Source organism: Neolamprologus multifasciatus, chromosome 7, assembly GCF_963576455.1.
Source record: "Neolamprologus multifasciatus chromosome 7, fNeoMul1.2, whole genome shotgun sequence".
Classification (NCBI taxonomy): Eukaryota; Metazoa; Chordata; class Actinopteri; order Cichliformes; family Cichlidae; genus Neolamprologus; species Neolamprologus multifasciatus.
Window position 1 is genome coordinate 45979644 of NC_140445.1, and position 15733 is coordinate 45995376.

A 15733-nucleotide genomic window follows, 5' to 3' on the forward strand; every position below is an offset into this window, starting at 1 on the left:
AAGTTATTTTTGATTGCTTGTGCCCGATGTACATTTAATTTTTAACAATGAAAATTGATACTGAGGAAAATGGCAGAACTAATGATATAACTTATGGTACTTAGGAGCATGCTGAAATTAGTTAAGAAGATTAGTTAGGAAAAACCCAGGAGCCACCAAGGCTCGAGCTTGCCATGAACAGAAAACATCTCGAATGCCATTGTCATTGTCCAGACTAAAGTGACTTTTAATCACTACTGACTGAGTCGGTGCTGACCAAGACTCCTCCAAAATCAACACCTTTATGCTTTTCAGCTCCCCACATGAACAAGCCAAATGCCTTCAGGAGAAGACTTTTGTATCAGACAAGACAAATATTTAGGTAATTGGCCACAATGACAAGAGGTATCTTTGGAGGAGTAAAAAGGTGAAACTTTCACATTTAAGAAGACTGCACCAGCTGTACCAGCATAGTGGTGGTAGCATGATGGTCATCACTGGACAAAGTGGATGGAATAGTGTAGACGGACTGTCTCCAAATTCCTCAACAACAGCTAGACAGTTGAAATTTGCACACAGTTGGGTGTTCCAACTCAATGGTCCCAAACACATATCAAATCTAGTTTTGGAATGCAGGCTAATGATAAAATTCTGGAATGGCCCTAAGTGGAATAAGCCCAGACCTCAACCCTAGTGAAAACTCTTGGTTTTGCTTGAAAATCAGGTCCATGACAGTTCAAGGTCAAGAAAAGTCAAGAGAAGAGGTCAAATATCCAGACAGTATTACGGCAGACGGTTGTTGATGGGTACCAAATCAGCTGGTCAATGTGAAACTTGGTAACGGGCCTTTAACCAAATATTCCTGAAGGTGTATGTATATATTTGAGCATCATTGAACAAAAAAATCTTAATTGCTGAAGTGACAGTGAAGCGATAATTTCATGTGTGACGATATCCTTTATTAATGTGATCCTATTTTTTTTTAAGATGGTCTTTCTAAAATCACCTGCATTTCTTGTTGTTGTCTTGATTATCCCGTTAGTATTAGAAAACATCATACAACCTCATTATCATGGTCATAAAACACAAGAAAGTCTATTGTCCTTATGCATGGTCAATCATGGAGATAAAGAAATCCCAAAAAGTCGATTCTGTTCATCAGGAAACGCTACGTCCAGATGAACAGAATCAACTTTTTAGGAATGAAAATAAATTATATCTTCCTGAGTTGTCTTGGAAAATACAAGCACTTAGCAGCTTCCCCATCAGCATCTGTGCTGCCACTTCCCTCTGTTTAGTTTCCTGGTATGAAAAGCTGAGTGTGGCATCTGGCCAAAGCTGGCAGGAAACTGGAGGCACCGCATTTGGTTTGAAGAGGAAGGATCCACTCCTGGAAAACAACTGCTATTTTAAATCAGGTCTGTAACAACACAGACAACTTCTCTGGGAGTGTTATCTATAAAGAGTGGGAAAGCTTTGTTGTTTCTTCTAAAATAAATCTTAGAAGGTATTTATTTGGCATGTGATGAAGGGCTTTTATACAGGGATGTTCCCCTTATTTTGGCATTTTATGTTTAATTGGTGCTGAATTTGCATTTGTGTGTTATAAAAACATAAGAAATTGTAGTGTTTATTTGTTATTGCAGTTCATTTTATCCTCTATCTATTAATTAAGTTGGAAACTGTCACTTTAAGCCCTGCGCTTCAGTCTCCTGTCAGACTTTTTACTGAAGCCTTCGTCTCTAATCACTACAGTCACACTGAAACCGTCTCTCTCACATGTCTCTTGTGACTAACGGTCCCTTTCCGTGAGCAGTCACTGTTAATGACAGTGACTGCTAATACTGACACCATCATCTCCTTGGCTCTTCCATCGAACACCACAAACTTAAACCCACACAGCCGTCCTTTTCTCTTTCATGTTGTTTCCCGGAGCTCTGGGTCCAAGCTTTGCTCACCTCTGGGCCTGAATGTTGCTGCCTTGCTGAAATTATACCCCTGAAAAAGCCTCAGTCTCCCAGCATTTCATAGGGGCTGATGGCATTTGGGGCCCCAGGCTAAAACCTTTGATCTTTTTTTTTTTTTAAGGAAGAGCACTGTTTTGGTTTCTTCAAACACACTGAGATGATGGCTTAGAGACAGATAGAGAAATGTCTGTCACGCTGGCTGAGAGTGGGGGCTGCATGAACTAGCATGACACTGAGGAGAGGTTTTCTGGATTGTAGGAGCTTATTGATGACTGTTCGGACTGCTGCTAAAAACTGAAGGAGCTTCGATTTTATTCTGAGAAAATACTGAGCCTGGATCTCAAAACACTTATCTGGAAACACCACTGGAGCTACTTTTGGGTGCCAGTGTTAGTCAGTTTCATTCTGTGTTTTTTGGTCCAGACTGAAAGAATCCCAACAATTGCAAGTATGTATGTTCACGCTCTATAAAAGATGAATGACTCTTGCTCAACATGAGTTGTTGTGTGAGATGTTGTAACATCGTTGACAGAGTATACCATGGCATTGTTTGCACATTTTGTAGTAGCTTTCACAATCCCTTTAAGGTCACCTTATTTAATGTCATATATACATAGTTACAATATCAGCTAGACAGTCATTGTGGGTGGTCTTTGTCCTTCAAGCTTGTGCCCTCTACCTGAGGCTTGGGAGCTTGAGGGTCTCTAAGCTGTTTTAGCCACCCACCTACCTTGAGGACCATTGTTGCCTTCACCTTCCACATCTCCTCTAGCTCTTCTCTCCCCCCTTGGTATTTCTCGTGCTTCTCATGTTCTTTCTTCCTGATGTTGATACAATTTGGTATAGGTAATTATAGGGTAAACTTATACCTATTTAACATCTGCTTGCTTGCTGTCATTCAGTTCATGTTTGTGTGCTGTTCCTCGAAGCAGCCCACTGTGGAGCCTCACAGATGAGGTAGAAATTCACTTTTTGTTGTTGCACACTATAAAACGGCAGTCCCAATAAAGAAACTGATCCCCGCTTTTGAGCCCAAGATAAATATTTACGTTGAAACCAGAGTATATTTCTGATGGTAATGAACATAGTGAAGGCAATGGTAGAAAAATAAGGAGAGTGCAAGAAATAAGTACAAAAAAGCCCTATTATAGGGGGGAACATACAAATATGAAAAATCTGTGAAAATTTTGAAAAAAAAAGTATTTCATGACATTGGGCAATAATGTGAATGTAACATGAATAATAACATAACTGCCTCAAATACAACAAGCAGTAGTTTGGTTTGTGGCTGGAAAGAAGGGAGGAGGAGGAGGAGGAACAGGATGAGGGTTTACTGGCATGTGGGCAAACCACAACTGATGAAATGTTCCTGGTGATCCGGATCTGGGATTTCTGCCATTAGATGATTATCAGCCATGACTGTGATATTATTGCAGTTGAATAGCTGGCAAAGATACATAAATTCAAACTGACATTGAAATGCCTGTGAGTTCTTAGAAAGTTGCAAAGTGAAAATGTATGCTCCTTGAAAGCTTCATGGATTGCTGTGTGTTGTTCTCCGGCACAGTTCTCCATATATCCTAACACTGGTGGCAAACCTTTCACTTTTCTTTTCCCAGACAATAAGCGTGACTCTGGTTATTCTCTGCCCTTTGTGGTTTGAAATGAAATATCTCAATGCAAATGTCTCAGAGCAATTAAGTGATTTGCTAACATGCTGGGATTCTCACAGAATGAATCAATAACACTAAAGCAACTGAGCTTGAAGGTTAAGGTCATTAATGTTGCCATTATGTTTTATACAGGAATACCTTTTAATGCCTCCATTAGTATTTTTTGCACCTAAACCATTTCTTTTATGTACAGTAGACATTCTGAAAGTTCTAAAAGGGCAGTTAAAGAGGGTTTTGTAAAATTATGTAAAATATATTTCATAATTCCTGACTGTTACTTGTGACAAAACATTTTTGTCAAACTTCCCTGTCACACAGATCTGTGGTTTAGCATGATTTTTAAAACTCTTGTTTACGGGCGACCGTGGTTCAGGGGGTTGGGAAGCTCATCTGTAACCGGAACGTTGGTGGTTCGATCCCCCAGCTCTCTTTGTCCTGGTCGTCGTGTCCTTGGGCAAGACACCCTGACGCCTACTGGTGTTGGTCAGAGGGGCTGATGGCATGATATGGCAACCTTGCTTCTGTCAGTCTGCCCCAGGGCAGCTGTGGCTGCAACTGTGGTTTGCCTGCACCAGTGAGTGAATGAATAGTGGAATTGTAAAGCGCTTTAGGTGCCTAGAAAAGCGCTATATAAATGCAATCCAATATTAATCTTGTTGATCTCAGTTATGTTGCTACATGAAAAAAAGAAGACGCAACATTACATCAAAATTTAGAAATTAGCAGTTACATCAATGTCAGACTCTGAAGACTTGAGAAAACATCCAGCACCTGGAGAGCGCAAACATCTGCTAGCTCACTCTCTGGGCAGAATTTCCTTTTAAGGGAGGAGCGTTGTAATTAAATATACATTTTTAAAAAGTTTGTAGTGCAGTTAAAACAAGCACAAAGTGCACGCTTTTGTTATTTTGCCGGTTCTAACCCATTTTAATATACTTCACATAATTCTGATTACAGTTATTTTTTATTTATGTGGATGTAGTGAATGTGTAACACTTATTTCATTGTTTAGTTAATTTGTTTAAATGTCTAGTAATAAATATCAAGTCAAAAAAGCTTTTCATCACAAGTTTATTCTGTTTTTAACATTGTACATGGAGTCAAATGATTATTTACTGAAACAGTTATAACTTCTTACCATAATTTGATGTCATACATCAACTATAATGTCATTGTAAAATAACATGATGCATAGAATCGTCATTTATTATGTACTAAATGATTTTAAGCTGTCAATGCAAACAATGGCAGTAAGAAGTAGAGTTTTAAATAGCTCCATATATCATTATTATCAGGTTGACCTTCAGATCAATTTATTGATCCTGAACTAGAGGTCAAGGGTCAAATGTGATGATATTTTAAATGCTTACTTTGTACTTTCTATTTGTTGACAATGTCAATTTTCAACCAATAAATCGTTAGCTTGACCTTAAAAACATTGATGGATGTAAAACAAATTTTAATGGATTGTTTACATGACTCTGCCCTACACCTCTATAAAGTTTTATCAGAATTCATTCAAAACTTTTTGAGCTATCATGTTTACAGACAGAATGATTACATGCATGCATGTATGCAAATGGTACCATTTAGAGGTAATAAAGAATACCCTCCTCCTTTCTTCTGTTTTCTCCATCACTGAGACCATAACACCGATTTGTGTGTGTGTGTGTGTGTATTACCTTAATTACAAAAAATTTATTGCAGGAATGAACTGATAATTCATATACAACATTTGGACTCCAAAAGTATATTATCTCCTTTTAGTGTATATATGGGCCTAATATGGCCATCAAACAGACCTGGGGATCCATTATCAAGTCAAAACTCAGATTTGTCCAGTTAATGTTCCTCCACTTACAAAAGTGCACTTTCTTAATGGTAACTTTCTTATCTTACCAGTTAAGTATACCAGTTACTTGTATACTAGTTAGCTTTAAGCAGTAATGCAAAAAAGGGGTTGATTCTGGAAGCATTTTTGAGAGAGCTGGGAACCTTTGTAATGATATTGATGTGTAGAGGCTTCAGAAAGGCATCAACAATCAATCTCAGACTGATGAAGTCACAACTTTTGTGGCTGGTATGTACATAACAGTTAAACTATGTGAACTTTAGAAATAAATACACGTACAAGAACATAAAAAACATTAATGCAGATGGCCGCCCCTCCCTGAGCTGGTTCTGCCTACCAGAGGTTTCTTCCTGTTAAAAGGGCTTTTTTCCTTCCCACAATCGCCATGTGCTTGCTCACAGGGGGTCATCTGATTGATTGTGTTGAGGTTTCTCTGTATTATTGTCAGGTCTTTAACTTACAATATAAAGCAGCTTGAGGTAACTGTTGTTGTCATTTGGAGCTGTATAAAAAAACTGAATTTAATTATATTGCTTTTAAATCTGAATGGATTTGGTTTGGTTAAATTCTCCATACAGTAACCATATTTCAAAAAAGCTGATAAATTTTTTGTACTGGGCATTTCATGTGAACCAAATTGCATGTGAAAAAGTTTTGAGACATACATTTTTTGACTAAAATGAAAGCATGTGTTTAAACTACATATGTCTGGCCCTCAGTGTCATTCTCAGTGTGGCGACTGTGGTAAACAAACAAATTGTATGACTAGCATGTATATTGTTTACTCATTAAAATCCACTCTTTTAATGTTTTCCAGGGATTTGAGTCAACTTTTTCCTCAACATCCCTAAATCCACTACCCCCCCCCCCCCCCCCCGCCCCTCCACCACCATCTGCAGGAATAGTGGTGGGCTTGGGTTTCTGTTATGCCGGCTGGGTGTTAGTGAAGTCACTAGAAAAACATCAGTGGCTGCAGAGGGCGGCCCACAGAGGAAAGCATTGCGTGCAGAAGATTATTTTTTTGAAGGGACTCTGTGTACTGGAGATCATTTGAAGGATGGTGCTGTCGTGCCAGAGCAGTTTTAAGGTTCACCGTGTAGCAGTGTCAAGAGGGCAGCTTCCATATGCACCGTCAGCCCTCACTCAGATATTCAGGCGGCACATTTTACAGGCCTCAGTGGAGAACTGGAATTGCTCTTGTTTTCCACAATGTCTCCTTTTGTTTTCAGCTAGTGACTGAAATATGAGTTCATATGGCAATATTTGCTGTCTTACTTGAGGTCAGGGCCAAACATGGCATGGAATATTTTCTGTCAGCCTCACTATACAGGAATCCACAAACTGGCAATGACTAATTTTACAATACTGCAGAGACTAGGCAGCTTTTACATGTCTGTAGGTGTTAATAAGATATAAATAACTTATTTGTTTTGCTCTTCTTTAAAGGCACAAGATTTTGAGGATTTTTTTTCTTTAGAGCTTGCACTGACTACTACAAATATAATCTACCTGCACAGTTAAATTTTAATTAGGCTTTGAGGATTTTTCTCTGTTTTGAATTTGCTCTAAACTTTAGCTGTGATTATGTGAATGAATGCTTACATGAAGCTACAATGTCTTCAAGCTATACTTAAACTCTGCGAAATAACAGATAACATAGTTGTTATCTGTTATTACACAGCTACATTTGTGTAATAACAGATCAGGTTTTGGTTTTATTTTAAATTTTGGGTTTGTCTGGTTGGATTTGAGCACATTTTTGTGAGGTCTTAAAGAGGTTGACTGGACTGAACTGACCCCTATAATTTTTTTGTCAAATAGCAGGCTCCATCTGTATGCAAGATGCAGTACACTGCGTGTGTGCTGCAGTCATATTTACTGTTTAGGATCTTATTCCATGTGGCATCATAAACATAAGATTCTGTACACTTCCTGTGCTGGGTATTTTAAAGTGCTTAATAAATAAAATTGGATTGGATTGGATAAGAATGTATATGCAACCTTTTACTGTTGAAATTGTGTGAGATGGTCAAAATGTTTGAACTGCTTACTGGATAACTTGTCTCAAGCAAAACTGCTTCACTACTCAGGGTTACTTAAGGTTAGACAGATAAAATGCTACAAAATAAAATGAAAATAAAGCAAGAAGTTTGATTTAAAAGTAATTAAGTTGAAAAAGAAATATTATAACAGTAGGCTACAATATTGCTTCTAATCCAAGGCAGTTTAGAAAGCTAGAGTTGTTTTTTAAATTTCTTTTTAACAATATTAATGTGGCCTAGTTGTTACTTTTAGGACACAGAAAATAGGCAAAATTAAACTTAAAGTGGAGGAAAGGAGTTATGTGGAAGCTAAAATGAAACCCCCGAAGGAAATCTGGGAAGTTAAGAGGTGCAATGAAGGGATTACAATCAAAACATGTTGGATATTATCACATTTATTACAACATGCGAGGCTGATACCTCGTCGATGCCCTGGTCTTTTAACTCTGGACACTCCCTTTAGATCACTGAAGTCTGCAAAACAGATGCTCATAGTTTTCACAGTGTCCAAGTTAAAACATGGTGAAGATCAGGCCTTTGCAGTAGTAAATCACGATCACATCCCAACCTTTTTAAAACCCGTTTTTGTTCTCTGTGCTTTAAACCAGGAAGTCTTCTGATTGCTTTTACATGTTTATTCGTGTTTTATTTTAAAATCGATGACTTCACTTGTGTTGACCCAACTTTCCAAATGTATTTTCCATTTAATATGAAAACAGTTTCTCTATACTTACACACAGACATATTCTCTTTTAAAAGGCTTTTAAGCAATGGATTTAGCAGTTTGGCTCACTTGCAAAGGCAAACTAGGCTGCATGCACTAGCATTAGTTTGGCACTCTTGTGTTGACGCGTCAGAGTCAGTAGAAAAAGTTATAACGTGCTGCGGCGACGGTGTCTCCATTGCAGGACGATCTCATTGGTTCATCGGTGATGAGGTCTTTGCTCGAGCGCCGTTCACTTCAAAGGGGATGCCTCAGCTCGTGACGTTGGCGCGCGCTCCCCCTGACTGGTTGGCTGGTAGGACGGTCCGCGGTGAGCAGAAACAGAGGATGAGGAGTAAGTGAAGCGAAGACACGCTCAGCGGACAACTGCTTTTCTGTGAGTGAGATTTGGATTATTTTTGTATTTTATAACTGGTCCCATGAACATTATTTTTTATTCAGGTGGTAAAACAGAAGGCTTTACTTATACATAGCCGGTTTGTACTAATCATTTCAGAGCTGAAACCTTTAATGTTTTCGTGAAGATAAAAGAAGGCTTATAGTTCTCTGTTACTCAGGAAAGTTTAAGCTAATACGAGCAGAGATTTGTCGGCATTTGTCTAACGACTGAGCTGTTAGGGAAAGTTTCTTCCGTCTCTTCAGTCTGTGTATTTGCTTTATTTGACGCCAAGAAATGTGAAAGGATCAATGAGAGTACTTTTACACAAATTCATTGAAAGTGTTTCGCAGACAGTTTTTTTTCTACGCGAATAATCAAACTTTCCTAATGAATCTTATTAATTTATTCTGACTTGCGTTTTAACCGATAGTGTGTAACTTTCTCAAACACAGACACAAATAGATCGTTTGAGAGCGTTTAATCTGTGGCGCTCAGCTTAATTGTGATAGTCCTGTTGGGTATTTTCGACAGCTTTTAAGCTGAAGGAGCTGAATGAGCTTTGCTGCAGCCATGCTCAGTCTACCGCGCCTCCTTCTGGTCACCTGCGTGTATCTCCTGCTGCTGCCGGGCTGTCAGGGCAGGATCCTCGGCTACACGAACGGCTTTCACTACCAGGACATCAGCAACGGGAATGGACACGGAGAGAGTAGGTTGTCCGTGTGTTTGTGTGGACATGATTAACACATTCTGTGGTACATGCATCAACACACAGCTGGTCGGCACTAATTAGGATGTGGGAAAACAGCTGTAATTTATGAATTTACAGGCCGTCATCCAGGGCTAACAAAACAAATACTGTTAGAAGTGAGCGATGTGTGTTTGTGTTACATGTAATATGTGTTTTTGGAATATTCTTTTATCTTCTTTTTGTCCACATTTCGGTAAACACATCCATGTTTCTGTAACTCTAAACAGACTTTACAGACTTGAGTATCGTGTAATCAGATTTGCATTGTTACTATGAAACTCAAAATAATTTGGCAAATGGTAAACATGCATGCCGACTGTGCATTGATTATCATAGTTTTTATCTGTAAAATACAGGCTAATCATATAAACCATTTGGGTGAATGCACAATTGACCTTCATAGACTTCATACAGGAGGACAACGGGGGAAGGTACAAGTTTATTTTGCTGTGATGGTGGTAAATTTTGATAAAAACCTTCCATTGAGACTAGCTCTGTTTGCTTTGATTCGGCCTTTTAACATGTTGTCTTTCTTCTGACTTTTCTAGTCTATTTTAATGGGATTCGTCTCCACGTGGAATCCCCTCAGTCTTCAGTGTCAGCCACTAGGGGGAGCACTGTCACCCTTCCGTGTCACTACCACTATGAGCCTGAACTGACTAAACCACGCAAGACCCGTGTCAAATGGTCCTGGTTGCCTGCCAACACCATGACTCCACAAGTTTCTGCTGATGCCTTCTTCAAGGAGACTGAGGTTATGGTTGCCATGGGAAGCCGCCACCGCAGCTACGGCAGCTTCCGTGGTCGCGTGCGCCTGCGACGCTCAGCGCCAGGGGACATGTCTCTAGTAATCAATGAGCTACAGGTCAACGACACAGGAAGATATCGCTGTGAAGTGATTGATGGCCTGGAGGATGACAGTGTGACAGTGGATCTGGAGCTACGGGGTAAGATTTTTGTTTGCATCAATGAGTTTGGGCCTCAACGTGAGTCAGGTTGGATTAATCCTTGTGGGGGCCACAAAAAATGCTGTGGACTTTTGGTTCCCAGAGCAAGAGGGAGCTGAACTCAGTAAAATCATAAATCAATCAAATCAATCATCTGTGTTAGAATGGAGACCTCTCTATGGTTTCACCCTACCGTATAGCTGGATTAGGCTCTAGGCTTCCAAATAATAATGGTACTAATATGGTACTAATAATAGCAAAAAAGTAAATTATTACTTGTTTCCTAAATTATGAATTAATTTTATATTTGAAAACATTTCCATAGGACCATATAAAATGTACAAAATAAGTGAAATGAAGCCCAAGTCTTATATGCTGAATGAGCAATTTTCAATAAATGGGTTTAAAATCTGAGCCCAGTATCAAGTTCTGTTTGATGTCCAACAGTACATATTGCAAAACAAATATTTAATTAATCACATTACCATAGAATAGCAGATTATGCATATTATTTTAGGGCCTTCAACAGTCCTGAGTACCAGAGACACCCAGCATCGGAATAGTATTTGAAATCATCAAATAGATTAACAGTAACAGTATCTAGTTTCATCTAGTATCTAGTATCAGATTGGACTGAAAATTGCTGCTGCACAGTCTCTGGTGTTTCACTTCTGAACTTGCAGTTTTGTTATTTTTATGCAGACAAAGTTTGTGATAAACATTAACTTGTTAAACAAAGTGAAAGCTTAAGAGAGGATTCACCATAAAGGGACAATGAATAAGTGGATTTATTTTTCATAGCAGCTTCATAGGCTATAAGGTGCTCTTGTTTGTAGATGTATTTTAAGAATATAATAATGTATTTTGGTGACCGTACATTTCCCGTGAAACTTGTGGTATAGCTGTGTGCATGTTGGACTCCACAAGACCTGTCCTTTGTCACATAATCAAGGCACAGTCATGCTGCGCAGGGTGTCTTGTCTCAGGATCTTAGTTCTACCCTTTATAGATGATATGATTTTTTTTTAGCATAATCAAATGATAGGCTCCAGCTTGAGCTGTGTGTGAAGCGGCTGGGGGGAGAAATGGCACTTCCACATCTGAGGCCAGGGTGGAATATGCCCACTCTGCGTTGTTGATGACTGCTGTGGGGGACTACTACCCTACTTGGAGGTGTTTTCATGTGAAATGGCACTTTATAAATGGGATTAAAATGTAACCTATTTCCATCCAACAATCTTTTTTTTTAATTTGCAAAACAAAAATGAAAAATGCTGACTTTATTTTTTTGCCAGTCACTAATGAAAGAAAAGAGGATTTTCGAAACTCTACATTTCAGAATATACTTAAGATTTGAAATGAGAATTATTTGAGTTGTATTTTGGGGTTTTCTGATTATGTTGAATTAAAAAGAAATGTACTCATTGACAAACTGTTGTAATACATTGTTCCTTCACATACAGGTGTGGTGTTTCCTTACTACTCTCAGAAAGGACGCTACCATTATAACTTCTTCAGGGCCCAAAAAGAGTGCCAGGATCAGGACGCTACTTTGGCTACATTTGAGCAGCTCTTTACAGCATGGGAGGAGGGGCTAGACTGGTGTAATGCTGGCTGGTTGGCTGATGGCACAGTGCAGTATCCAATCACAATCCCACGTGATGGTTGTGGGGGCAAGAACTTGGCTCCTGGTCTACGGAGCTATGGACAACGAGACCGTGTCCTTCACCGATATGACGCTTTCTGCTTCGCTGCGTCTGTTAAGGGTCAGTATGAGCATGTTTGAGTTCATTTTTTTACATCTAAAAATTCCAGGTCATTACAGTTTCTTCAATGATTATTCTCTTCTGGATAGGGACAGTTTACTTCTTAGAGAACACAACCAAGCTCAACTTCACTGAAGCGATCCAGGCTTGTTCCAGTGATGGAAGTCAGATTGCCAAAGTGGGCCAGCTGTATGCTGCATGGAAGCTGATGGGATTGGACCACTGTGATGCAGGCTGGTTGGCTGATGGAAGTGTCCGTTATCCTATCACAAAGGCCCGGGCTAACTGTGGTCCATCACAACCAGGTGTGCGTAGTTTTGGGTTCCCCCCTCAGTACCTGAAATTCGGTGTCTACTGTTATCGGTAGATGCTCTGTTTTAACACGGGACAAATTAAACCATACTAATAGTGAAGCAGGTTAAAGCTCTGCTCGAGAGGTTAGCATTAGATATAGCCTGGATGCAAATTAGCAGTTAGCCAGTTTATTCCTCTCTGAGCTATTTTAAAGTGATGGAATTTGGTTTATCTCTCTCCATCTCAAATAGACCAGTGACACAATTGACCATGAAGCAACTGTTAAACTAACTGTGGACATCAGTCTTGCCGACATGTCATTGTTAAACATGTAAATCCGAAATCATGGGTGTTATTATGTTGCTGCAAGAGCATTCACTCTTTTTCCATCACACCTGTCACTATCCATTTGACAGTTGTTCCTGTTTAGTACACAACAGAGGGTGATATGTCTGTGGTCACAGCTGGGTTTCCAGTTTATCTCAGAGGTGTTAGTTGGGGTTATCACCACTGTCTCAAGGCTCACCCATTGTGCTAGGTATTGCCAAAGTCCCAGCACTGGGACTTTGGCAATACCTAGCACAAAAAAAGATGTGTACATATATCATTAGAGTTGGAGGCACCATTTATTTGACCTGCAGAGAGTAAGTTTGACTATAAACTCAGCCTGATACCAAACAACATGAAAGTACCCAGACAAGCAAATGTTCATATACTGTTTGCCACTAAGTGCAACATGTCTCAATCACAGCAAAATCTTGCAGTAAATTGCACAAGGCCATTGTTTATTCCTGCAATTAAATGATTTGTGCTGTCAGTTTCCATCTCTGCTAATTTAACTTTGAACTTTCTGCAGCTATTTTGAAATTTGGTTGAAGGTTTTTGACATTGATCCACCACCAACACTGATTCATTTGATGACTCATTTCAAGCTCAGGGAAGGTGTACAGACTCAGAAAAGTCATCTTCCCATCCAAATTATTTCACTGGTGTCCAATCATAGCTCTCAACCATATAATTCAGAAGTTTGCACTGACCCTTTATCCAAAACAATAAAAGATTAAAAAATAACCAGTTGTAATAGCTTTATACCACAACCACAGACTTTTGTGGAGCATCTTAATGGTTAAGGGAGTAGATTTTTTTCCCCTCTAAGATCTTTCCAGCTGGTCCACAGTTTTCTGTCTTACATTTGAACATTTTATACAAATATAATGTGTTTCTTTTTATTTTTAAAGGCTGATTAAGAATTGTGTTCTCTGTTGGAGGAGGAAGTTCTGGTTCTCAGTATTACACTACCCTGTTTATGTTCATTGTTAAATAATATTTACATACAAACATACCTTTTTTGTTTTCATTATGTCTGTGCATTTGTACTACTTTCTACAAACTAATAAAAATACTGCTGTGAATACACTTTCATTTGAGTAACATTTTTTTTAAGTGGGTGGTGTTACTTAAACAAATTCCTTTAAATCCCGCTGTTAAAAAACCTACCTTAACATTTTCAATTGTTTAACTACATCAGCGATTTCAACACCAGTGATGGGTGATTTTTCCACTTCCTCCCCAGACTATGCTTACAGTAAAGAAGGCATGGTACTGAGGATCTCCTAAAGGTGTTGTTCCTAACTATATTCTCGGTCGAAGTCAGGAGTGTCCCATCTCCACTGTCAACGGTGTATGTAGAATACCACTTCCCCTGATGGTAGGACCTCAGTAACCATGTCCAGGCAGGGTACACTGGACCCTTGATTTGTTCCACTCACCAGGATTTGCTGAATCACTCTTTGTTCGGCCCCACCGCCAGGGAGACATGGGAGACCGTATCAGGGGCAAGTTGGCCATAACTCATGAAATCTTGCACAAACCCCTCCATCGTGATGCGGTGTTGATTCACGCAGGGGGATACAGAATAGAAAAAGAGTGTTAGAAGCTGAACATTTAGGACAGTGTGAAGCAGCTCATAGGTCTTTGACTCACAGATTACCTTTACACATACTCATATCATCATTTGAAACTTTGGCTTTATTTATTATGAGTATCTAGTGCTGCAAAGGGCGATCGTGGCTCAAGAGTTGGGAGTTTGCCTTGTAATTGGAAGGTTGCCGGTTCGAGCCCCAGCTCGGACAGTCTCGGTCTTGGGCAGTGACTTCACCTACCGCCTACTGGTGTTGGCCAGAAGGGCCGATGGTGCGACATGGCAGCCTCGCTTCTGTCAGTCTGCCCCAGGGCAGCTGTGGCTACAACTGTAGCTGCCTCCACCAGTGTGTGAATGGGTGGATGACTGAGTGTGTAAAGTGCTTTGGGGTCCCTAGAGGGGACTAGTAAAAGCGCTATACAAATACAGGCCATTTACCATTAAAGGAATATACAGAAGGGGAAATAAGTTTGCTCACTTTTAAAGAAATGAACATTCTCTCATTTTTATGGTAGTTTCATTTTAAGAGAGAGAGATAGACAATCAAGAAAACACACAAAATATATAAAAGTTATAAATTTATTTGCATGTCATTAAGAGAAAAAGGTATTTGATCCCCAACGGAAAACTCAACTTAGTATTTGGTGCAGAAACCCTTGATGGCAACCGCTGGAAGTAGGAAGATGTTTTTTATAGGTGTTCACCAGGTTTGCATACGTATCATAGATTTTCTGTAAGATTGAGGCCGAGTGTCTGGTGACTATGCCACTCCATGACTTTAACTTGTCCTTCTTTAGCCACTTCTTTGTTGCCTTGGCAGTATGTTTTGGTTCATTGTCATGCTGGAAGACGCATCCATCTTTAGACCTCTGAAGGAAGGAGGTTCTCGGCCAAGATTTTACGGTATGTGGTCCCAACTTTGGCTCCTGAATGTGATGAAGTCGTCCTGTACTCTTAGCAGAAAAACAGCCGCAAAGGATAATGTTTCCACCTCTGTGCTTGACTGAGGGGATGGTGTTCTTTGGATCATACTCAGCATTTTTCTGTGGACAGTTGTGCTTTATCTATACTTGATGATTTATTGATTGTGATGTGAGACACAGCCAATCAGTGGGAGACTGAACTCTGTCTGGTTCAAATACTTATTTCACTCAGTGACATGCGAATAAATGTATTAACTTTTATGTAACACATTTTTTTCTGGATTTTTGAGTAGGTATTTTATCTTTCTTTATTAAATTGTAACTACCATAAAAATCAGATTAAATTTTTTTTATTGTAAATGAGCAAATCAATGACGCAAACTTACAAATTCAGCAGGGGACCAAGTAATCATTTCCCCCACTTCATATCTATATATATATATATATAGATAGATACATATAGATGTAGATATATATATGACAGAAAATAAGGAAAGTGTGAAAGGCAATGAGTGGTT

The 15733-nt window shown here is 39.3% G+C and overlaps 1 protein-coding gene across 1 annotated transcript; it reads left to right on the forward strand.

The window, feature by feature from the left end:
* Window positions 1-7475: 7475 nt before the first annotated feature.
* Window positions 7476-14456, forward strand: hapln3 (hyaluronan and proteoglycan link protein 3). Its single transcript, XM_085164913.1, has 5 exons — window positions 7476-8613; window positions 9148-9322; window positions 9913-10311; window positions 11775-12077; window positions 12167-14456. Exons 2-5 carry the CDS (start codon window positions 9169-9171, stop codon window positions 12442-12444), a joined length of 1134 nt encoding a protein of 377 aa, XP_085021039.1. The 5' UTR covers window positions 7476-8613; window positions 9148-9168; the 3' UTR covers window positions 12445-14456.
* Window positions 14457-15733: the final 1277 nt, after the last annotated feature.

Bases quoted from the DNA above. Each gene is read 5' to 3' on its own strand.
- hapln3 (XM_085164913.1), top strand. From the start codon at position 9,169: ATGAGCTTTGCTGCAGCCATGCTCAGTCTACCGCGCCTCCTTCTGGTC. The intron at 9,323-9,912 runs GTAGGTTGTCCG...TGACTTTTCTAG, and splicing joins CGGGAATGGACACGGAGAGA to TCTATTTTAATGGGATTCGT. The intron at 12,078-12,166 runs GTCAGTATGAGC...TCTTCTGGATAG, and splicing joins CTTCGCTGCGTCTGTTAAGG to GGACAGTTTACTTCTTAGAG.